General features: G+C 37.4%; 1 protein-coding gene across 2 annotated transcripts in view; it reads left to right on the top strand.

Annotated features, from left to right (window-relative positions):
• ankfy1 (ankyrin repeat and FYVE domain containing 1) overlaps nt 1-25,471 on the top strand; it is a 27,575-nt gene extending 2,104 nt beyond the window's left edge. Inside the window, exons 1-25 of one of the 2 annotated variants that reach the window (XM_073839828.1) lie at nt 1,489-1,568; nt 3,322-3,526; nt 4,499-4,617; nt 4,795-4,930; nt 8,020-8,143; nt 8,713-8,862; nt 10,308-10,473; nt 10,646-10,850; nt 10,952-11,020; nt 11,277-11,476; nt 11,570-11,667; nt 11,827-12,037; nt 12,135-12,233; nt 12,327-12,480; nt 12,825-12,993; nt 13,591-13,709; nt 14,961-15,117; nt 15,228-15,428; nt 15,532-15,708; nt 15,808-15,955; nt 16,107-16,197; nt 23,162-23,286; nt 23,400-23,546; nt 23,631-23,721; nt 23,836-25,471. In XM_073839828.1, coding sequence (XP_073695929.1) covers nt 1,559-1,568; nt 3,322-3,526; nt 4,499-4,617; nt 4,795-4,930; nt 8,020-8,143; nt 8,713-8,862; nt 10,308-10,473; nt 10,646-10,850; nt 10,952-11,020; nt 11,277-11,476; nt 11,570-11,667; nt 11,827-12,037; nt 12,135-12,233; nt 12,327-12,480; nt 12,825-12,993; nt 13,591-13,709; nt 14,961-15,117; nt 15,228-15,428; nt 15,532-15,708; nt 15,808-15,955; nt 16,107-16,197; nt 23,162-23,286; nt 23,400-23,546; nt 23,631-23,721; nt 23,836-23,968 — 3,504 coding nt within the window. In that variant the 5' untranslated portion in view covers nt 1,489-1,558 and the 3' untranslated portion in view covers nt 23,969-25,471. Of the gene's footprint in view, nt 1-1,488; nt 1,569-3,321; nt 3,527-4,498; nt 4,618-4,794; nt 4,931-8,019; nt 8,144-8,712; nt 8,863-10,307; nt 10,474-10,645; nt 10,851-10,951; nt 11,021-11,276; nt 11,477-11,569; nt 11,668-11,826; nt 12,038-12,134; nt 12,234-12,326; nt 12,481-12,824; nt 12,994-13,590; nt 13,710-14,960; nt 15,118-15,227; nt 15,429-15,531; nt 15,709-15,807; nt 15,956-16,106; nt 16,198-23,161; nt 23,287-23,399; nt 23,547-23,630; nt 23,722-23,835 lie in introns of those variants that run through there. The other variant, XM_073839827.1, reaches the window with a different exon arrangement.

Genomic DNA, 25,471 nt, shown 5'->3' with positions numbered 1-25,471 from the left:
AATTTAAACTTATTGGAAAAGAATAATTTCTACCACTGCTGTGAACTGACCACACAGAATATATAGAATATCAAAAGCTTTAGGAGTCAGCACAGTAGTCCTTAAGCACAATAACACAGCAAAATATCATCTAATTATCGTTATATTTATTTATTGTGAACATCGCATCCCCCTAAATTGAATGTGCTTTTTGTTAAGATTATTCTTCTTAAAACATGGCAATTTCACATAAACCATTGGCTGAAAAGTGTACTGTTCTGTAGTGTTTAAAACGCATCTTTTGTCTATCCACCTTTTTCTTTCCATTTTCAAATTGTATGGGTCTGGCTTCCGGTCTCATCTACGTCAAGCTATATTTAGCTGTACAAAACAGCTCCTTTTGCTGTTGATTTTGCAAATTGGTGTGTTTTACCATGTTATTTTAATGTGTTATCTTAATTTTGAACACACTGGTTTGTCGTGCAAACAGTTTTACCATTTACTGCACGCTGTTATTCTTCTCATTATTTCCCTATATCGGATAATGAATTGGAGGTCTCATCCATAGGCTTACTTCCGCGTTGAAGAAAAAGGTGGATATATCTTTAGTATTTCAAGTTATTTGAGTTAGATGGCAAAACAACAGTTGTAATTTTCTTTAAGGCTTTTATCTAATATTCAATTTAATTATCTTAATTATGAACACATTTTATGGGTCTGCCTTTGGGTCTCATCTATTTTTAGCTGTACAAACCAGCATGTTTTGCTGCTTGATATTGCAAATTGGCGAGTCTTACCATTATTTCAATGTATTTACCTAATTATGAACACACTGGTTTGTAGTGCAGTTTTATCGTTTACTGCACGCTGTTATTCTTCTCACTATTTCCCTATATCGGATAATGAACCGGAAGTCTCACCCATAGGCTTTTTAGTACTTAGTTATTTGACTTAGATGCCAAGACAATAGATGTTAAAGTCTTTTATTTAATATTTAAAATTCCCAAAAAGGTTTTTAATAGTTTTAGATAACAATAAAACCGTCTAGGACAAAAGAAAACAATGCTTGGTTGTCATAAAGACAATTGAATTGAACAAAATGTGCATTTGAATGCACAACAGATTCCATGCTCAATGGTGCAAGTGCCATGAAGGTCTACTGAGACTTTTATACAACAGACTAGCGCCTATTTTTAGAAAAGGTTTGGGATGTGCGCCAAAGAGGGCATTTATCTAAATGTAATTCCTTATCCCTAATATCGCTACAACAATCATGAGGAGTACGTTGGCTTTCGGTCAGAATGAAACTTAAATAAGAGTGCATATTAAAGAACCCATTTACACTTGGTTTACTTGGCACACAGACTTCCACGTTATTTAATCTGTCATTGATAATGCACTTTACAAACGTAATGTTTTTTGGCTCAGTGCTTCCACACACACACACACACACACACACACACACACACACACACACACACACACACACACACACACACACACGCTCCTCCCAAATCAAAACCTTCCTCCCGCGCCCCGCGGTCTCTCGCGGTATTAGGCGACCAGCCACGGATCCAACATGGCGGAAGGTATGAGAATGGTTTCTTTCTTATATTTTACGCCCTTGCTGTTTAACACATGCAGAGGTTTACCTTTACACGATGTAATAACCTAATAATGCATGTAATTGATATCAGCAAAGCCAGCTGGTAATAAATATTGCGTATTTCTGAAACAAACCACATTATTGCTTAGCTTGTTTTTTCCAGCTAGCTGGTTGCAAGTCAGGTGGTGGGCTGGGCGGTGGTAGTAATAATTTGCCGGGTGATTTGAGCTCTCATGTAAAGAAATATCAGATAAATGCTTTTCCAAAAGATGTGTTCTTTTGTATTTATCGCAGGACACCCAACGTTATGATTTTGAAAGGGAAATAGTTGATTTTATAGGCACTGTCGTCATGTATACTGATTTTGCGCTTGGTTTCCATATCATTCTAATCAGAATTTCCTCTTTCAGTCTTTAATTCAGCTCTTCGTAATCATAAATGAAAATTTCACCTGTATCTACAAACTGGTTGTTAAATCTTGTCAGTATGTTGCACTGTGTTTGAAGTATTCGATTATATATCATGACATTGACATATGATAGTCGAAAATAAGCTATTTAAAATATATGTATAGCTCTGCCATGGTGTTTATATGGATAATTTGCACATATGTCGATTGCACAGAGACGTCGTAGAAGGCGGTGTCAACCGTTACTTTTATCAGCTCATATGGAACATCTCCCTTCTTTATCTTTTCACAACATGCTTGATTTTGTTTCTGAATATAGCTTACTAGAACAATTTATTGTATACTAATTACACAATTTCCACATAGTCGAGAATGATTTATTCTTAATCTGAATTCATTGTGTAATTCATGCGGTGTAATTCATGTAAATACTTGTTAGTATTGCTAGCAGGTTATTGCCTCACAAGGTTTCCTGTCATCTGATTGGCTGATGAGCTTTTTAAATACTTTATGGGACCTATTTGGACCTCTCTGAGTTGTTGATTGCTTAGAACAGTGGATTCTTGAATCTAGGCTGAAGGCAAATGGCTCACATATTAAACTGAAAACATGCTAATCCTTTGCTTACACTGCACATAGACTTAATGGGTTGCAATGACTAGGCTAGACTTTTCTTTAAACAAAACATGCAGCTTTTGTACTGTATAGTGCATTTATACCAAGTACTGCTTGCTGTTTTTAGCAACATTTGGAAGATTTTCCTAGATGTCTAATGATAACACATTATTAGACTGGCTTTCTCAGCACCTGAGCTTATGTGGTGCAATGGCAAAGTGTAGCCTCAGCATTCTGGAGAGACACAGAAATAAATTCAAGGAAAGAGGAAGGAAGCGGGCCGTGTTGGAATGTAGGTTAAGCTGTGAAATCCTCTAGTTACAGATCCAAGGCAATTACCACACTGAGGATGGTGAGTTTAAAGTTATTTTGTGGTTCGAGTGGAATGAGATCCTGTGTTTGCTGTTTATGAATTAGACCATGTCGAAAGCGTTTTTACTTCTCAGAATGTAGAAAGACATCATTGGTCCACTTCTCTTCCCTTCAGCGTGCTTAGGAATAGGAAGTCTGTCTGTGTCAGCGGTTTTCATGTGAAATCTGTTTTGTCCTTCTCTCTTCTTCATGGCATTCCCACTTCCCTTTTGCATTGCCCATCACATTTCTTTTTACTTTGACTGTTTTTCCATTTCCTTATTTTCTCCTTGTACCCCATGTGCTTATTCTTTGTGTTCCACTACTCCTCATCTCCTCATCATTCCTGTCATGGCTGCAGAGGAGGTGCAGAAATTGCAGAAGCACCTTGCTCTGCTGAGGCAGGAGTATGTAAAGATGCAGCAGAAGCTGGTGGAGACGGAGAGGCGGTGCTCCGTGTTGGCTGCCCAGGCCTCTCTCCCCGGTTCCATCTCCCAGGCCAGTGACTCCTTCATCAGCCGCCTGCTGGCCATCGTGGCTGACCTTTATCAGCAGGAGCAGTACAGGTAAGCACTGGATGTGAACTGTCACATACTGTTAGGTGAAGTCATATTTACCCTCAGAGGCAAAAGAAATAAGAAGTCAAATATGATGCACAATATTAAACATTTTTGATATGCATTTTGTTTTTTATTTATTACAATGAAACCTATTTTTTTCCATTGTGTGGGAAAAATTGCATTTACTGTAATAAAATAAAATTATTTTCTTATATTAATCGGCATGGAAAATAAATGACAAAAGATATATACTTGTTACCATATACGTTACCATAAAACTTGAGGAGCACGGGTATATTTGTAGCGATAGCCAACAATACAAAATTCAGCTTTGCATCACAGAAATAAATTCTGTTTTAAAGTATATTAATATAATAAACCATTATTTGAAATTGCAATAATGTTTCATAATATTAGTTATTTTCTGTATTTGTGATGTGATCAAATACATTTAATTTTGATGAGCATAAGAGACTTCTTTAAAAAAATCCCAAACTTTTATCTTTCGCTTTCCTATTCATAAAGACAGGCTTTATTGTATTATGTAAAATATATTATTTTCTTAGTTTTTTGTTTTAAAATATGACCTAGACATCTTCGCACAGTTACTAAAATCTGTAGGTTTGTCTGTGACTTTGATTTGAATTTTTGCTACCACTGGGGTATTTAAGTTTTGATTTGCAGTTTCATTTTGCTTCTAAGTGCATTGAAGTTGCCTGAAAGGGTTTATTATGTGTCTGTGAAGTTAGGATGCTGTATTACAGTTGAATTTCTTTATATTGCACCATGTTCTTACAAGGTTACAGTATGATCCATCTAAGATTCGAGCCCAGGCTGTAGTCTCAGATCTGACCTCACTGAGGCCGATGCATAATACAAAAGCTCTAATGCATCAAATGATATGGTAGCTGATGACTGCATATTTCACAGAGTTGCTGTGTAAAGTCAGTTTGACAATATCAGTGTTTTTTTCCCTAGTGATCTGAAGGTGAAGATTGGAGAGCAGAGGCTCAGTGCTCATAAATTCGTGCTGGCTGCTCGGAGTGAAATCTGGAGCTTAGCCAACCTGGCCTCCACCTCAGAACTGGACCTCTCAGGTAACAACAGCTTCTTTGTTTCCTACAACCTGCACTGGAGAAGTAGGATGTCTAGATTTTGTTTGTTAGGCTGTTTTTGGCCCTTATTGTTCTAATGCAGAATGCAACAGTGTCCAATCCATCAAAACTAAACCTGTTGTTGGATTCTTTCCTGTGCTTCCCCATGTGACTTCCTAGATGCCAAACCAGAGGTTGCCATGGCAATGCTGCGCTGGGCGTACACCGATGATCTGGAGTTGAGTGGCAACGATGGCTTCCTCATCGACCTGATGAAGCTGGCCAACCGCTTCCAGCTCCATCTTCTGCGAGAAAGGTGGGAACGCTGTCTTTAAAATAACAGATACAAACGACTGGATAGATTTATGACTCATGTTGCGTCTTTCTTTACATCTCATTGTGATTCACCAGCAAAAATGTTAGCATGTAACTGCTGTTATCGATCACTCAACATATAAGAATATGCGCATAAAGCATCTCTCAGGGTGGATTGATGTGAAACACAAAGGCTTTTGGTGATTAATGTTGCACTTGATTAATAAATCATTTGCATATGCATCACATCATCATTTTTAGTCAGTCTGGTCTTTCACTCAGTCATATTCATCTTCCTGAGAGCATGCAATCTTTTACCTGGCATTTGCCTGAAAGAGGCTTATAGTTAAACTGGAGAGTTGCATTGATGCCCCCATCATTAAAATGCCCTTGAGTCAAGTACGAAATCCTCTCCCATCAGGAGGTATGCTTTAAGTCGCATTGGATAACAGCAGTTGCTAAATGGCAAGCAGACAGCTTATATGTTTTGTGCTTTTATGCTAACAGCTTTTGTACTTAAGTACAGGGACTATAGAAAAATTTAATTGTTTGGCCAATTTTAGTAACAGTAATATACATTTGTACTGTCACTTTTTTTGAATGTATTGATTTCTTAAAATAAAATCTTACTGACCCCAAACATTTGAATGTTAGCATATAAAAAATCTGGAATTGTAATGTCACAGGATTTGCCAAATTTTAGATAAATTAATCAAATGTTTGTCAGTACATTTAAATAAAAATGCGATATAGACTAGTGTCTGAATATTTAACAGCAAGAGACTATTTAAATATGAATCCATGAGTACATGAACACACAAACATAATCTCTAGATGACCATTTTACTGTTTTCTTGAGGAAAACCAAAACATTATATAAACATTATATGACATTATATATGCATACAGAAACCTAATGGTCTTCACAGCAACCCGTCAAAATAAAAGTTTGGTTTAACTTGAAGAAACTGGGACAGAATGTAATGATAGTACTACTACTACTAGTAAAATTATTACATTTAAAACATTATTTTTAAGAAATATTTACCAGTAAAATGTAAATGCACAGTATATATATTTTTTTTAAATATATAAAATCAATTATTTAGAGATGCTTTTGATTATTACAATTTATTGAAAGCATTAAAATGGAATCAAGAAAATCAATGGAAAATGCAGAATTACCATATGTATTTCATAAGGTCTTAAAATGTAATTTTTGTTAAAATATTATCAAATTGCTTTTAATTTGTGTAAGTTTCATGATTTCAATTAATTGTTTTTTTTATTAATAAAATTTAATTTAACCGTTAAAACAGAGTCTCGAAAAATTAAGCAGAAAAAACAGAATCCAGAAAAGTTAAAATGGAAAAAAATGTTTTTTTTTTTTTTTTTTTTTAAATAAAACATTTCATAGGGCCCTAGGGCCCTAATGGGGTAGTTAGTTATAATTTAACATCATCATTTTTAAAATAAAGAGAAAATAATTTGAAATGTTACATTTATTGAACATATCTAATGATATCTTAAAGGCTGTATCAGCGATTCTAGGCTGAAACATAAAGTGTCACCTTCAGCTGACCTTTCTAAACGATCCGCTCGCTGCCTGCCCCATAAATTGGCTGTAAAAAAAAACGCGTCTCTGTGGTCAGCCTAGGGTCCGAGATATGCCAAGAAAACAATCAGTGCTACCAACCATTCCAGAGAAAAACAGTGTTCCAACCAATCACCGTCAGGGGGTTGGTGTTGTGGACTTTCGTACTGGTGCACGAAATGAGGGAGGCAGAGCGAAAGTCCACAACACCAACCCCCTGACGGTGATTGGTTGGAATGGTTGGTAGCACCGATTGTTTTTTGTAGCATATCTCGGACCCTAGGCTGACCACAGAGACGCGTTTTTTTTTTACAGCCAATTTATGGGGCAGGCAGCGAGCGGATCGTGAAGAAAGGTCAGCTGAATGTGACACTTTATGCTTCAGCCTAGATTCGCTGATACAGCCTTTAAGTAGCACGGGTATATTTGTAGCAATAGCCAAAAATACATAGTATGGGTCAAAATGATCGATTTTTCTTTTATGCCAAAAATCATTAGGATATTAGGTAAAGATCATGTTCCATGAAGATATTTAGTAAATTTTCTACCATAAATATATCAAAACTTAATTTTTGACAAGTAAAATGCTTAGCTAAGAACTTAATCTGGACAAATTTAAAGGCGATTTTCTCAATATTTAGATTTTTTTGCACCCTCAGATTCAAAATTTTCAAATAGTTGTATCTTGGCCAAATATTGTCCTATCATAACAAACCATACATCAGTGGAAAGATCATCAATTTAGAAAAATTGACCCTTATGACTGGTTTTGTGGTCCATGGTCACAATCAAATTGTTAGTGTTAAATAATTAAAGTCCCTATTAAATTGAAGTACTTGGCTTTTATTATGAATATATTAGCCTTAATGTTATCTATAAGCTAGTGTGATACAAAACTTACAGTCTCTAACTTGTCAGTATGGATCAACGTTTTTGATGACTGTACTTCAACTTCTCATCAAACTTTCTGTCCAATCAAATGCTGTCTAGAATCCGAAGCGTCCCGCCCCCTACATTATAAATACAACTGAAGCTGCGGCTGAAAAACTTGTTCACAGAATTAGTATTTTCTGTACAATGAATGGTGCACTATATAGGGGATAGGGAATAATTCAAAGAAGTCTAATTTTGTGCTGTCACGTGAACCGCTGCGGTCTCCAGAGAGATGATAGCATTGAGCAGATCATATGCATGAGTTGGCGCAGACTATAAAATGTATCGAACCCATTTGAATTCTACACAGAGTGCAGTATTTTATAGCAACATGGATGAAGTTGTGGCTGTCGTATGCTTTCAAATGCGGCTTTAAGCTCAATGGCTCTGGCCCAAGCTGTGATATAAATGAAATGCTATTGGCTATTTAAAAAAATAGTCCTGCCCTGTCGTCCTGTTTCAGTTGAAATTACGTCAACACATAGAATAACGCTGCATGTTTCAAAGCACTTCAGTGGACCTTTAACAGTGAGCTCTAAACATATATTGTTTTTCAAATGCAGATGTGAGAAAGGAGTGATGTCATCAGTGAATGTGAGGAACTGTATCAGGTTCTACCAGACAGCAGAGGAGCTGGATGCCACAACATTGATGAACTATTGCGGAGAAATCATTGCTAGTCACTGGGTGAGTCAGAATAGAGTCATCATCCTTGTTCTTGAAAGACTCATCAGACACATGTACTTGACGTTTATTTCATTTGCCAGTAATACACTACAGTTCTAGGCATCATTTTATCAGCATTGATAATATAAATATTGATTAGTAACTTGACAAGATTCACTGTGAAAAATAGCCTTCCTCCATTTTTACTCTGTTTAAAAGCAGAAGGTTCTTGTTGTTCTCCTTGATGTTTGGAGTCTCCTTTATGACTCCTTGTAAAACCACACAAGACATAATGATTGATTCTCAAGGTTATGTTTATGACCGGGATGGTAAAGGAAATACTGTGGTGGGTTTACAGATGCTCTCCGCTGAGTAAAACCAAACACATTGATATGGGCTTAGCCTTAGTCCTTGAACAAGACCTTGAAAGACCATAGGGAGTTTGAGATTTGCATAATTATTAAAAGTCACCTGCTGTTTTAAAGGAGGCAATGATTTTTGTTGGTTTGAGTGTGTAGAAAGGAGGGTTTCCTAATGAACAGATGCTTAAATATCTTTAATATTTACTTTTTCTTCAATCTCTTACACAGGATGATCTTCGGAAAGAGGACTTTAGTACCATGGATGCTCAGCTGCTCTATAAGATGATAAAATCCAAGACCGAATACCCCCTTCACAAAGCAATTAAAGTAGAACGAGAAGATGTGGTCTTCCTTTATTTAATAGAGATGGACGCCCAGGTAAAAAGCCAGCACTGAATCAAAGACGTGTTACTGCTATATATACAGTGACTGAAAATAAATCATATCAGGTGACGTTTTTGTATGATTAATGTTTGACTTTAGGTTGGATAGCTAGTAGTCACCCAACATTTAAATGATCTACAGTAGCCAGCATTTGAAGTGGATCAAAACCTTTCATCAAAGTTGTCCTAAAACCAAAACAATAACTGTTATTGTCTTAGGACAACTTTAAACTTTTTCGAGCCACTTTAAATAACTACTGTAGTATAAAATAATTAGTAATGTTACTAAATGTATTTTGAATTACATGCATAAGGCCAACAATATGCAAACTTACTATGCAATACTAAGTGTCTATTTATTATTTATATTTTTATAACATACTCTGCTGGATTTAGTCGCATTTTCTCCATTCTTAAATGTATGATCGTCTGCTATAAGCTTGTTTATTGGATAGCAAAGTCATTGGAATAAATTTTTATGGTCAGACTTTATTTTAAGGTTCAATTCTCATTATTAACTAACAATGAACAATGACTTTTGCCTCAATAAACTCCTAATTAACTAGGTTGTTAAATGATTAGTTCACTTCCAGAATAAAAAATTTCTGATAATTTACTCGCCCCCATGCCGTCCAAGATGTTCATGTCTTTTTATCTCCAGTCAAAAAGAAATTAAGGTTTTTGAGGAAAACATTCCAGGAGTTTTCTCCAAATAGTGGACTTCAGTGGTGGACATTGGTTAAAGGTCCAAATTGCAGTTTCAGTGCCGTTTCAAAGGGCTCAACACGATCTAAGCTCTCCGATGTGCATGCACATCTTCGCACATTACGTAATCACATTGGAAAGGTCTTGTGTGGTTATTTCTTTGTCTGTGTACTTTGATTAAAAAGGTTGGGTAGTGTGAAAAACTCCATCTCATTTTCTCATCCAACTTCAAAATCGTCCGACATCGTTGTTTTACATTTTTTTTGTAAAGGGCGTTTAACTTTCTTTGCACGTTCGCTTTGTAAACACTTGGTCTATACTTCCAGCATAATGCGTAAAGTCGAGCTGGTTTAAGATGAGCATTTGTGTTTTTTTTTTTGTTTTGTTCTTTTAAATGACCAATCATTTTGCTAGATAAGACCCTTACTCCTCGGTTGGGATCACGTAGAGTCCTTTGAAACTGCAATTTGGACCTTTAACCCGCTGGGTCCTATTGAAGTCCACTATATGGAGAAAAATCCTAGAATGAATTCTTCAAAAACCTGACAGGATTGAAGTAGGATTGAGTATGATTGAAGGATCTAAAATATGGTATTTCAGAATAAAACATTAATATGTGGTTTTTAAGTACTTAATATGTGATTACCTGTATGCTAGAATTATGCATGCTAGTTAGCATTTAAAATTAGTCCTTAAAATAAAGTGTTACCATGTTTCTTTTATTTAATTCCTAAGTTACCAGGAAAGCTCAATGAGCTGGACAATAATGGAGATTTGGCACTGGATCTGGCTCTGTCCAAGAAGCTGGAGAGCATCGCTACCACACTGGTCAACAACAAGGCAGATGTTGACATGGTGGACCAGAGCGGCTGGAGTCTTCTACACAAGGCCATCCAGAGAGGTAATAAGTGCTTGTATTTGGGTAGAGGGAATTTGAAGCCACCTTTAATTACAAAAGACTGCTGCTGAATCTTTGAGATCCAAAAGAATCTTTTGAGAATTTTTTTTTATTTCCTTGTAGTGGTCTAAATACTCTTCCCATCTTGTGTGTTTCTTTCTCCCTGTCTTTTTAGGAGATGAATTTGCCTCCACTTTTCTGATCCGTCACTCCGCACAGGTGAACGCTGCCACAGTGGGGGCAGTGGAGACTCCTCTGCACCTGGTCTGCTCGTTCAGTCCTAAAAAACACAGTGGTGAAGTTATGGCTGGTATGGCCCACATCGCTGAGGCTCTGCTCAAAGCTGGTGCCAACCCAAACATGCAAAACAGCAAAGGACGGTGGGTGACATTAAGTCTTCTGCATGAATGACTTTGTTTATGGGGGAACAACTTATTAATTTCATTCATAACTTGGTCACTTTTTTGTGTGTAATTCTTAGGACGCCATTACATGAGGCTGTGGTGTCAGGAAATGAACCGGTCTTTAACCAGCTTCTGCAATGCAAACAGTAAGCTTAAACTTTGTTTATCTTTTTCAAAACAAATGATCTGAAACGATTGTTGTAGTTAATGGAAAAGTATACGAAATGTTCAAATGCAACAGAGTACATAAAGCATTAATTTACTGTCTATTGTAATAAAAGAACTGAATGTAATATAAAATTGTTATTTGTAACATTTCTTGACTTTGACTGCCAAATTATGGAGGAAAAAAGCATCATTTAACACTGGTGTAATGTTATAATTCCTCCCCTTCATGCTTAGATTGGACCTGGAGCTGAAAGACCATGAAGGCAGCACTGCACTGTGGCTGGCTCTGCAGTACATCACTGTGGCCTCTGACCCCTCCGTCAACCCTTTTGAGGATGAAGCTCCTGTTGTGAATGGAACCTCATTTGACGAGAACAGTTTTGCAGCACGGCTCATACAGAGAGGGAGCAATCCTGATGCACCAGACTCCAATGGTATCACACATCTTGCACTTTATAAAAAGCTTGACTGTGTCCGTTTAGTCATTACTCCTTTCATACCTGTTAATCACATCATCTCCTACTTAGGCAACTGCCTCATGCAGAGAGCAGCTATCGCAGGAAGCGAAGCAGCCGCTCTCTTCTTGGCCACACATGGAGCTAAAGTCAATCACACCAATAAATGGGTGAGTCTGTCCGTTGAATAAAAACAGACTGCCAGTCACGTGTTTGAACATGCATGTCGTTCCAAACTTGTAAGACCTTTGTTCATCTTCGGAACACAAATTAAGATATTTGTGATGAAATGTTCAATTAATTTAATTAATCAAATGTTCTTTTTTTAGGGTGAGACCCCCCTTCATACAGCTTGCCGCTGTGGCTTGGCAGGGTTAACGGCAGAGTTGCTCCAGCAGGGGGCGAATCCTAACCTCCAGACTGACAGCGCCCTGCCTGATGGAGTAGAGAAAAGCCAGGGAGTCTCCCTGCAGAGTCCGCTCCACCTGGCCATCATTCACAACCACCCAGATGTTGTGTCTGTCATACTAGAGCAGAAAGGTGATAGATGAGAGAGGATGTTTGATTTGAGTGCTGATTTATGCAGCTGTGCCATCTCTTGTCACTCATATATTTATTTTTGCTCCATTTATCATAGCCAATGCACTACATGCCACCAACAACTTGCAGATCATCCCAGACTTCAGTTTGAAAGACTCTATGGATCAGACCGTTCTGGGTCTTGCACTCTGGACTGGTGGGTTCTGTTAAAATCTCCTTCTGTGAGTTTACTGCTCATGCAGATGATTTAATTTTATGTTTTTTTCTTTTTTCTTTTTTACATTACTAGGTATGCACACTATTGCTGCACAGCTGCTGGGTTCTGGGGCCGCTATTAATGACACCATGTCTGATGGACAGACACTACTGCATATGGCCATAAAGAGACAGGACAGCAAGAGTGCCCTCTTTTTGCTGGAACACCAGGCTGACATCAATGTCAGGTACTGCATGTGTGACCCTGGATCACAAAAGGGTCATAAGGGTCCATTTTTTAAAATTGAGATTGATACATCAATCTCAAAGTTGAATAAATAAACTTTCCATTGATGTATGTTTTGTTAGGATAAGACAGTATTTGTTGGAGATGCAACTATTTGAAAATCTGGAATCTGAGTGTGCAAAAAAATCTAAATATAGAGGAAATCCCCTTTAAAGTTGTCCAAATGAAGTTCTTAGCAGTGCATATTACTGATCAAAAGTAGCTATTGCTGAATTAGTTGACCCATATAATAACTGATAATTCATGAAAACATGAAAACAAACCACAAATCATGCTTTGTTTTAGGACCCAGGAGGGGCAGACGGCTTTACAGTTGGCCATCAGTAACCAGCTTCCTTTAGTAGTAGATGCCATCTGCACAAGAGGAGCTGACATGTCAGTGGTGGATGAGAAGGGTGATCCTCCACTCTGGCTGGCTCTAGAGAATGGTTTGGAGGACATCGCTTCCACATTGGTGAGAACTTTTCTTTCCATTTATCAGACATTAAAATGCAATCATTTAAAAAGATTGTTCACCCAAAACTATGTCATTAATTACTTACCCTCATGTTGTTCCAAACCTATAAGACCTGTGTTTGTCTTTGGAACACAAATTAATATATTATTGATGAAATCCAAGAGCTTTCTGTCTCTGCATAGACAGCAATGCAACTGACTACCTGTAAATTAGTTAAAAATAGTCCATGAGGCATGAGTGGTTAATTTCTTTAATTTTATAGAGCTACAAGAATTTTTTTTGCTAAATTGTTTAATTAAGTCATTGCTTTTGTTTTCTTTGCACACAAAAGGTATTCTCGTAGCTTGTCAGTTATAGTGTTGTCTATGTAGGGTCAGAAAGCTCTCAGATTTTAACAAAAAGATCTTAATTTGTGTTCGGAAGATGAACAAAGGTCTTACGGGTTTGGAACAACATGAGGGTGAGTCATTAATGACATTTTTAATTTTGGGTGAACTATCCCTTTAACAATCTATTCATTCAATATATTGTTGATATTAAATTCCATATTTATGTTAAAAATAATGTTGTTGTTTTTTTTGTTTTTTGGATTAGGTCAGGCACGGGTGTGATGCAACCTGCTGGAGTTCAGGGCCTGGAGGTTGTCAACAAACTCTTCTCCACAGAGCCATTGATGAGAACAACGAGATCACTTCCTGCTTCCTTATACGCAGGTTTGTTAAAGCTCTCCATGTTTTCTTGCTTCTGAGCAGAATTTGCATTGTAAAAAAAAAAGCATGACAGGTCCTCAGGTTGATATTATCAATACAAAAAAACAACTGATTAATGGTGCTTCATTAGCATCATTCATAAGGAATGCTGCAGGGATATGATATATTTTTGTAGGTCAAAACCCAGAAATGATTCAGCATTTTAGCACATTTGGTTCTATCGTCCTTAAGTCAATGGGTTTTTGAAATTGTTCTTTGGTGAAATGCCTAAAACTAATAGTATTGTATTTAGTCTTCAAGATCCATCCAGGTTGTTCATTTGTGAAGTCACAGCTTTTTTTCTGCAAAAATCCAAAAGCCATGCAAAAATAATCATATTGGTTTTTTGTCAGTGAAACTAGGGGTGATGTTAAAGCCTTAGTTAACTTTTGAATTAAAAATTTCCTGATAATTTACTCCCCCCCCCATGTCCCCCAAGATGTCTTTCTTTCTTCAGTCGCAAAGAAATTAAGTTTTTGGATTTAAGGTTTTTGAGGAAACAGTCCAGGATTTTTCTCTATATAATGGATTTCAATGGGGATCAACTGGTTGAAGGTCCAAATTGCAGTTTTCATTCGACGTAAATGTTTTACCTTTTTGTAAAGGGCATTTGACTTTCTTTGCATGTTTTCCTCAAAAACCTTAAAGGTGAGATAGAATGGAAAACTGTATTTACCTTGACATAGTTAAATAATAACAGTTCAGTACATGGACATGACATACCATGAGTCTCAAACACCATCGTTTCCTCCTTCTTATATAAATCTGGTGTTTGCAAAAGACCACCGAAAAATAGGTCAATTCCAACATAACACCGACTATTACGCAATAGCCCCGGGATCATTAATAGTTACGCCCCCAACATTTGCATCGTCCCCGATTCAAAATTTAAAATATTGTATAAATGCATTCTATGGCACCTTTAATTTCTTTTCGACTGAAGAAAGAAAGACATGCACATCTTAGAGGACATAGGGGCTAGGAAATTATTAGGAAATTTAAGTTGAGTGAACTAATCCTTTAACTTCTGTGTTGTACTACAAAAATATATCATTGCAGTGTTCTATTCAGGCTGAGACTAAGACAGGCCTTTTCCAAAAGGTTTTAAATGTTTATATATGAAAAGATAGAACTTAACTGAATACTAATTGAACAGACATTCCAAAAAGTGAATTTTAAAGTAAACTTGTCACTGATCTCAACATGTGTTTTCAGTGGCTGTGATGTGAACAGCCCGAGGAGGCCTGGTCCTAACGGTGAGGGAGACGAGGAGGCGAGGGATGGACAGAGCCCACTACATCTGGCTTCATCTTGGGGTCTGGAGGAGGTGGCGCAGTGCCTTTTGGAGTTTGGAGCCAATGTGAACGCACAGGTTTATACAGATTCTTTCAAGAATTGACAGAATGCAATTTAACAGGTGCTTTATGCAGATATGTTCCAAGTACACACAGATAACTACAGTATCCATTTCTTTGTATGCAGGATTCAGAGGGCCGTGCTCCCATCCATGTTGCCATCAGCAACCAGCAAAGCATTATCATCCAGCTGCTAATCTCCCACCCTGAAATCCGCTTGAATATTCGAGACAGACAAGGCATGACACCGTTTGCCTGTGCTATGACCCATAAGAACAACAAAGCTGCCGAAGCCATCCTCAAGAGAGAGCCTGGCGCTGCCGAACAGGTGCGCGGGCCTGATTATACCCACATACCAAGATGAAATTACTCCACATTTTTTCTGTGTGATGTCACAAGCCACTGGATAAGTGTTTGCGTCCTTTGTCTAGGTGGACAACAAAGGTCGCAACTTCCTGCATGTTGCCGTGCAGAACTCAGACATAGAGAGTGTGCTCTTCCTTATTAGCGTACAGGCCAACGTGAACTCCAGAGTGCAGGACAGTGCCAAACTCTCTCCTCTACACCTGGCCGTACAAGCAGGATCAGAAATCATTGTCAGAAATCTGGTAAAGCAAAGATTATTTCATTTTGTTTATTTTATTATTTCCAATTTAAGAAACAGAAACATATATTTGTGTTTTCTCTGATGTATGTGTGGTTTGCAGCTCTTGGCTGGTGCTAAAGTAAACGAGTTGACCAAGCATCGTCAAACAGCGCTGCATCTGGCAGCACAACAGGATCTTTCCACAATCTGCTCTGTCCTGATCGAGAATGGCGTTGATTTCGCTGCAGTAGATGAGAACGGAAACAATGGTGGGCTATTGTGCTAATCTTGGAGGAGTAATACGGCTTGGCTCAGTAGTCAGTGTAAATCCGTAAAATATTAGCACAAAAAGTACATTATTATAATATTCTTGTATGAATGAATTTCATTCTATCATTTCTTTGTGTTTTCTTCTAATAGCACTTCATCTGGCCGTGATGCAGGGGCGACTGAATAATGTGCGTGCTCTACTCACCGAATCCAACATAGATGCAGAGGCCTATAATCTCAGGTTTGAGACACAATATCTCACCTCACAGTTTTTTCAACTAAAGATTTGCTTAAAATGTACTCTCAGGCTAATCAAGAGGTAGATTAGTTTGTTTCCTGATTGGAACAGATTTGGAGAAATTTAGCATTACATCACTTTGTTTCACCAATAGATGGAGTCCAAACAGCTGATAAAAACACCATAGTAATTCACCAGTAACCATTGCTTCCAGACAAAAACCCTAGTCCTCTATCCATAATATAGCTTTCTCCAGTGAAAAAGTGATCTCATCTGAATAAGAATAGTCTCAGCCTCAGAAATCATGCCCACGGACTGTTGGCTGACTGTCTGATGCATACGCCAAAAGTGGAAACCCTTCAGGAGTTTTGAAGTCATCATCAGATTGGTTGAATTATACAGGATTTCTGGGACATTTGTGTGTCGCGATCTTTACCGTTTCACCTGGAAACAAAGATACCGTGATGCCATACCCCTTAATGGAAGAAGAAAGCCTTTGTGTTTACAACTGTGACGATGAGTGCTTATCAGGATCAACTAAACAATGGATTTTTTAAAAGTATGTGAAATGAAAACATTGAAAATATACGGGGAAGAAGATGGCGTCGTAGAGTGAACACGTAGTTTGGTGAGCTCTCGTGACATTAGTACTATTATTCGGTTAATATATATTTTCACTCAGTAAAATCGCGCTATTTCGTTAGAGGGTTACTGTGCCATGTCTTTAGATCATTATTTTTCAAAAGGATCTGAAAGAATGCCCAAAGCTAAGAAGATTGCGCCGAAAAGTTCGGCTATCAGCAGCGTCGAGAAGGATGATGATATGGATGACGCAAGCGGTTTAAGTCGTGAGGAGGAAATTTCCAACTCTAACTTTGCTCAAGCTTTGGACAAATTAACCGAGAACATTACGAAGGTAATAGATGAGAAAGTGAATACTGTTCTAGTCGCGATAAACGACCAAACGGTTCAGTTCCAGGCATTGGTTGAGCGAGTGGGTCAGGCGGAGGAACGGATCGCCTGTGTGGAAAATTCAACGGAATCCCTGCAGGCTACGGTGGCTGATCTTCAGAAAAAAGTGAGCGAAATGTCAGCGCATATCGACGATCTAGAGAATCGCGGGCGCAGGTGCAATTTGCGTTTAGTCGGGTTGCCAGAGGGAACTGAAGGCAGTGATCCGGTGCATTTCTTTGAAAAGTGGCTGCCGGATTACTTAAAGATTGCAACGAAAGCAGGACGGATCAAGCTCGATCGTGCACATCGCTCTTTGGCGCCGTTGCCAGGACCTGCGCAACGTCCCAGACCTGTCATCATAAAGTTCCATAACTTTACAGACAAGCAGCGAGTGCTGAACGCAGCTCGTCAAGGTGGCACGGATCCTGAAAGGAGCGCTAACGCATTGCCGAGGATTTCATTCTTCAATGATTATTCTGCGATGGTGATAAAGAAACGGAAAGCTTTCGACGATGTCAAAAAACGACTGCAGAAGATGAAGATTGAATATGCCCTGCTGTATCCTGCAACTTTGAGGTTTACCATCAATGGGACAGTGAAGCGCTTTGCCTCACCAGATGATGTGACTGCCTTCATTGACAGCCTGGGCTAGCGTGGCAAACTCTCGTGGATAGTTATGGGGCATATGAACAAAATAGAACTCACTGAGTGAAGATTTATTTTGTTGCTGAGAGCGTTGTGAGGTTTGTGTTTACACTATGTTTAAGGATGTGAGAGGTGTTTGGAGGAGTAGGCAGTTGCCTGCAGAAGAAAAGAGTAAGAATGGTTCTTCCTGCATGTTTGGCAGGTTTGTTCCCTTATATAGGTTTTTGTGTTTTGTTATTTTATTTAATTTTTGTTTAAAGCTCAGATTTCCAAGGGGTACCCTTACAGAAACATATTTTGTGATTATCTGTATTATGTATGCAGTTATTGTTTGCACATTATTTAATGTCTAGAGTGCTCAGGATTTGTACTTGGAATATTCGAGGCATCCATAATCCTATAAAAAGAAGAAAGATACTTACTTTTTTGAAAAAAGGAAATATCGAAATTGCTCTTTTACAAGAGACTCATTTGAGTGATGTAGAACATCTAAAATTACAGCAGGGTTTTTTTGGGCAGGTATATTTTTCATCTTTTACATCTAGAAGTAGAGGTGTTGCTATTCTCATTAAACGTAATTTACTATTCAAAGTTTTAAACTGTATTAAAGATAGGGATGGTCGCTATGTTATTATTGAAGGCGTGTGGCAAGGTAAAACTATTCGTATACTAAACATGTACTATCCTCCAGCTCATCCATCTGACTTTGTTACTAAAGTGTTTTTGGATTTGATTGCCAGGTCTGCTGATTTAACAATTGTGGGGGGAGATTTTAATTGTGTAATGAATCCACTTGTAGATAGGTACCCACATAGCTCTGCATCCTTAACTGCTCAGGCAAGATCTCTTGAGAATGTATGTAAAGATCTAGGTTTTGTTGATGTTTGGAGAACTCTTCATCCTACTGACAAAGAATATACATTCTTTTCTACTTCCTATCATTGTCAGTCAAGATTAGATTACTTTTTCATGCCAAAAACAGAATTACATTTAGTACTATCTTGTAATATAGAAAGTATTTTATTGTCAGACCATGCCAGTGTCACTATGGAGCTTCTATGTAGGGATGCAGTGGACTGTTCTATACAGTGGAGACTTAATATTGCAACCCTTAAAGACAGTGCATTTTCAAGTTACTTTTTTTCAGAATTTAAATCTTTCCTTTCTATTAACTCTTTATCTACAGATAATCCATCTTTATTATGGGAAACTTGTAAAGTTTATGCAAGGGGGCTAATTATTTCATATAGTTCCTCTAAAAAACGTCAAAGAATGGCAAACCAAAGGGCTTTGGAGGCTCAGTTATTGGCTAAAGAAAAAATGTATAATAGATATCCTTCGGCAGACTTATTGAAAGAATTACAGGCAGTTAGGGCAGCTTTAGATTGTCTTCTCACTGTGGATGCAGAGAAAAAAATAAGATACTCAAAACAAAGATTTTACGAGCATGGAGACAAGCCTGGGAGATTTCTATCATATATTGCCAAACAACGTGTAGCATCTCAGTATATTGCTACTATTGTTGACTCAGATGATAATAGTTTCCATGATAATAAGAATATTAATAATGCATTTAGAGATTTTTATATCAACCTATATTCTTCTGAGAAAACGGATGACCACATCAAACAAATGGTTGACTTTTTTTCTGAGATTAATCTTCCATCAATTTCAGGTACACAGAAAGAATCTCTTAATGGCCCTATTACTAGACAGGAGGTTATTAATGCCATTAATGCTCTAAAGAATGGTAAATCACCGGGACCAGATGGGTTTTGCGGAGAGTTCTTTAAGGAGTTTCAAGAGTTGCTAGTAGACCCATTGCTTAATATGTTTAACTATTCATTTGTGGCTAAAGAATTACCAAAGACCCTTGGAGAAGCTTATATTTCGCTTATTTTAAAGAAAGGTAAAAGTCCTGATATATGTGCTTCTTATAGGCCAATTGCATTACTGAATGTGGACCGGAAACTCCTTTCTAAAATTTTAGCAACACGTCTTGAGAAAATTCTGCCTACGATAATTGGGACTGACCAAACTGGATTTATACAGGGTAGGAATTCATCTGATAATGTTAGACGCCTTTTAAATGTTATTTATGCCTTTAAAGCAAAATCTATAGATGGCCTAGTTCTGTCTTTAGATGCGGAGAAGGCGTTTGATCGTATCGAATGGTCCTATCTTTTCTTTGTTTTGGAAAAATTTGGCCTAGGTAAAAATTTTGTGCAGTGGATCGAAGTGCTGTATACAAAACCATGCTCTGCTGTGTTGACTAATGGCTTTAGATCTGATTTTTTCCCTATGCATAGAGGCACCAGGCAGGGTTGCCCCCTGTCGCCACTTTTATTTGCGTTGGCTATGGAGCCTCTAGCTGAAGCTATCAGATCAACAACATCTATTTCAGGTTTACAGATAGAACATATACATCATAAAATTGCACTGTACGCTGATGATGTATTGCTTTTTTTATCTGAGCCTGATAAGTCAGTTCCTGCTCTAATTGAGTTGATTAACTGGTTCAGTACGTTTTCTGGTTATAAAATTAATTTAACCAAATCTGAAGCTATGCCTTTAGGTACTCTTATCTCCAAGCCTAACATTGTGCCCTGTTTTCCTTTTAAGTGGTCCCCTCTAGGTTTCACCTATTTAGGTATTTCTATCTCTTCATCTTTGAAGCAGATGTATGATTCTAATTTTGTTCCTTTATTTGAGAAAATACGGCAGGATTTAGAACGTTGGAATTCCTTGCCAGTATCTTGGCTAGGTCGGATAGCACTCGTGAAGATGATTGTGTTACCCAAACTGTTATATCCTATTCGAATGGTTCCGATACTGTTCTCAAATAGAGCATTAAAAGGACTGAATAGCTGGCTGACTTCCTTTATATGGAGCAAACGCAAGCCTAGGTTAAAAATGTCAGTACTCTATCTGCCAAGTTCCATGGGAGGGTTGGATTTTCCAAATATTAAGATGTATCAGTTAAGTTCTCACCTGAGATATATTGCAGAGTGGGTTAGAAATGATTCTTCCTCTACTTGGTTAGATATTGAATCTTCCTTTTCAAAATTTCCTTTAAGAGCTCTTCTTTTTGTAAAAAGCTTTCAAAAAATAAAAGAGATATATGATAATCCAATTATAGTTAATACTCTGAAAGCATGGAGATCAGTCTGTAGGCTTGAAGGTAGATCTAAATTGACTTCTTTATTTACCCCAATATTAAACAATCCTGGTTTTATCCCAGGAATTTTGGATGATGGTTTTAAACGTTGGTGTGATTTAGGACTTATTAGGCTTGGGGATATGTTTTTAGACAATAAATTAATGTCTTTTGTGGAGTTAACCCAGAAGTACCAGCTTTTCAAACATGATTTTTTTCGTTTCCTCCAATTGAGGCATTATATTACTAATAACACAACACTTGTTGGGAATAGTGAGATATCTTCTATTGAGAGGTTATTATTTGTATCACCGGGAAAGATGTCTGTGGGTAGATTTTATGGTTCTATGTGTTTAATCTCTTCGGCTGATACACAGAGAATTAAAACTAAATGGGAAGAAGAGTTAGCTATTGATATTGATGATAAAACATGGGCTGATATTTGGTCTTATGCTAGGAAAATATCTGTTTGTACACGTACAAAAGAAATACAATTTAAAATCATACATAGACTCCATATTTCTCCTAACCGCAGGCATTTTTTTAAACCCTCTACATCGCCAATGTGCTTAAAATGTAAAATTGAAGTTGGTACTTTAACACATTGTCTGTGGTCATGTAACATACTGCAAAGGTATTGGTTTTTGGTGCTGGAGGAAATGGAAAAGATCTTTAATATACAGTTGGATTTTGACCCAGTCTCATTGTTGTTGGGTATTCCTAATGGACGCATTGCTTCATCTGTTAATAAGAAATTGTATAATATTCTGGCCTTTGCTGCCAGGAAAAATATTTTACTTAATTGGATTAGTGATAAATCTCCATCACTTAAAGGTTGGCATAAGATAATTTTTCAGATGATTCCCCTGGAGCGTCTTACCTATGTATTGCATCGAAAAACAGGCCAGTTTAATAAAGTCTGGACCCCATATCTTGACTATTTGGAACCTCATCTTAGTCCTATTATATTACAAGGAATGTTGTAATTGTTTAACTCTCTAGACATATAACTTTTTTTTTCTTTTTTTCCTTATCTGTTTTATATGAGGTAATCCTGTGTTATTTAAAGTCTGAGCTATTTTTGTTCTTTGTTTTTGTTTTGTTTTTGTTGCTGTATGAAGATGTCTTGTTATTTTTGTATTATAATGAAAATGCAATAAATATAATTATAAAAAAAAAGTATGTGAAATATTTAAAGTTCATGGCAGAAAATCATTTAAATACGCTCACAAGTTTTACACAGCGGTCTGTTATTGTGGGGACATTTCCACACCACTAAACATGATGCTACAAAACGAAATGTGATTGGTTGCTTTACCTATCAGTCATATAGTCTCTTGCGCATTCAAAGCGGCCAAGATTATCAGACTTTCTGCCATTAGTCTGAAGGTCTGCTGGCTACATGATATAAATATTCAGTTCGAAAACAGTCAAAAATCTAATTCTAAACAAATATTTGGTGCATTTTGATGTCGGAGGACAACAGAGTTGGATGTTTTTACTGGAGGAAGCATTATTATGGATTATGGACTCGTATTTTGCTCAAAGTGATGGTCATGTTTTTATGTTAGTTAGCTGTATTTTTTTGAGTTATTATTTAATCAAGTTTGATTAATATTACTTGGAATGCAGAATAAAAAAACACGATTTTTGAACATTTTTAAAAACTGAGTTACCCGTTTTTGCAAATGAACTCTTCATTTGTTTCCCATTCTAATTGGTTCATTTGAAAGTAGACATTTTTAGAGTTTTTACAGATTCGAAAGATTTATTACTCTTATCTGTATGACCAAAAATGATGAAGTGTTTTAAGAGCAAGTGACTGCATCGGTGCCTCCATCTGTCATGCAGTAAGCACACTACTATTTAGCTTCCACACTCCGCACAGACACTGGAATAGTGCATATTTTAAGCCATGTTAAGTTGCTACTACATACATCTTTCAGATGAAAATTCATATTTGAGGTTGATGAATGATATACAAGCGTTTGGATGTCCTGCCTGATGTACTGTATTACCACATAGACTAGCCGTTAATGATCTGTCCATTACGGACTGCGTGACTTCACCATTTCCTGGAAATATTTTTTTTTCAGCGACTAAGCGACGACTAAAATTTCGAACAACCAAGCCTCTTACAGGGCAGCCCTACTAAATGTGTAGTATTTATTGACATTGGCTAACAGTTTTGCCCTGTTTTCTTTTCTCAAGAGGTCAATCTCCCATGCATGTCCTTGGCCAGTATGGGAAGGAGAACGCAGCAGCCATCTTTGAGCTGTTTTTGGAATGCATGCCTGAGTATCCCCTGGATAAACCTGACAATGAAGGGAACACAGGTTGGTGAAGTACAACCAGTTTGATTATACTGAATGTGCATTTTTAAATAGATAATTTTAGTTAAAATACCTTTTTTAGATCACTGACAGTTGATGTTTTTTTTTCCTTGCAGTGCTTCTGTTGGCATATATGAAAGGAAATGCTAACCTGTGTCGTGCCATTGTGAGGGCTGGAGCCCGACTTGGCGTCAATAACAACCAGGGCATCAACATCTTCAACTATCAAGTTGCCACTAAGCAGCTTCTGTTCCGTCTACTAGGTGAGTGATACAGGTTTAGTGTTTTGAAGACATATATCTATCTACATCTAACTAGTCTTATGTATCATGTTTTGAACGGTGCAGATATGCTATCCAAAGAGCCCCCATGGTGTGATGGTTCAAACTGCTATGAATGTATCACCAAATTTGGAGTCACCACCAGGAAACATCACTGGTATGTAGGCAATTATACAGTATTCAGTCTGTATGTGAAACACCTTTGTGTTCACTTTTTGTCATCTTCCCTTGTCCTGCCACCTAATAACAATTCTTTTCCCCTCTCTCCTAGCCGCCATTGTGGGCGTCTACTCTGCCATAAGTGCTCTATAAAAGAGATCCCCATCATCAAATTTGACCTGAACAAACCTGTGCGTGTATGCGACATCTGCTTTGATGTGCTGACATTGGGCGGCGTGTCCTAACACACTAGAGAAACGTGAAGGACGGGCACCAGCTGTGCTGAGCATGAAACCACGGGCTGGGCCTAGAAGGATGAAGAAAAGGAGTAAGGCACAAAGACAGGAAGAGCCCTTGAACAAAACCATTCCATTCTTGCAAAGGACAAAATACAACCATAACAATCTGTGTTTGTTCTAGCAGTACATTTTAGAACCAAACTATTATGTGTTGAGGATCCAGATTAAAACTAGTGGAATGCTGATGCAAATGAATTGTAGTTTCGAGTTCAGCATTTGGCAAAAACCAAGTGTGATAGGAGAAGGGGAACTGTTATTTACTACAAAAAAAAAAAAAAGAACCATAAGGTTTTTTTTTTACAGGGCTAATGTGCTATATGGACACTATATGATTATTATTAGTACTTCATTTTCCATAAGAATTACAAGTCTAGTACATGATTCAACATGCAATCATGCCGTACTCGAATTGACTGTTTTGTTTTTTTTACAGATTGATCAACCCCAGTTTGAAGTATACAAAAAAAGTGTCTTGTAAACATTTCAAGTTTGTTTAGGTGTTGAATGCTGCTGGATATGACAGGATCTGTGAAAGGTAGCCATGTTTGAGTAGTGTGAAGCCTTAATCATACTGTGCAGGGTCTTTGAGTTGTTGAGGTTTTAAACACATTTTAACCTCTCCGAAAGGTCATTTCTCTGTCTGGAGTTCAAATCAAACACTAAGAGAAGAGACGGAGAAATTTTCCTGGCTATGTTAATGTTATGTTATTAGTAACATGATCACTTAATCATTTATTAATCTGCATATTCAGTGGACTTTATTTTAACCGATCCATTAGTTTACGTCATACTAAAATTTGAGAAACACTTCAGATGTGGAAGTGTTCTGAATCGTTTCTTGTGATTCTATTAAGCCAGACAGGTGCAGAAATACAAGTGCAGAATTTGATATGCTTACTATGCATATGCATGACATCATTTGTAGCCTGTTGTTAGTCGTCATTGCATCATAATCATATTCATTTCTGATCACCAAAGGATACATTCCAGTTAACGTTTGCCCTGCAAGCTAGCGGTGGGGGAGCTGCTCGCTTGGTCGTTGAGTCTTCTCGGTGGCGTAACGCATCAAGTTATGTTGATTTATCATATTTTAAATGCTTTTTCATGTCCATGCTTAACAGGTGCACTTTATCAAAGTTCTTTTTTTACATTTCTGATCATATTTCAAAGGAGATTGAGTTTTTGGTTTGTTGGGGGGGAGGGCCAAGTCCACAGTCTGTTATTGGTATTGTTAAATTGTACAGATAAATGTATGATATTTTTGACCACTACAACTGTTTTGTACTTAATGCAGGTTGTGCTTTTTTGTCTATGTGACAAACCTACAATTTGGCCTCTGTTTAATCTTTCTGCACATCGTATGGTATCTGTATGCTCAGATATTTAGCTTGTCGCCGCCTCTAGTATCCTTTTCAAGAAAGGGAGGACAACTTTACATAAAGGACAATT

This window comes from Garra rufa, chromosome 5, assembly GCF_049309525.1.
Source record: "Garra rufa chromosome 5, GarRuf1.0, whole genome shotgun sequence".
Classification (NCBI taxonomy): domain Eukaryota; kingdom Metazoa; phylum Chordata; class Actinopteri; order Cypriniformes; family Cyprinidae; genus Garra; species Garra rufa.
Note: the sequence above shows the minus strand (reverse complement) of the source record. Positions and strands in the feature narration are given on the sequence as shown.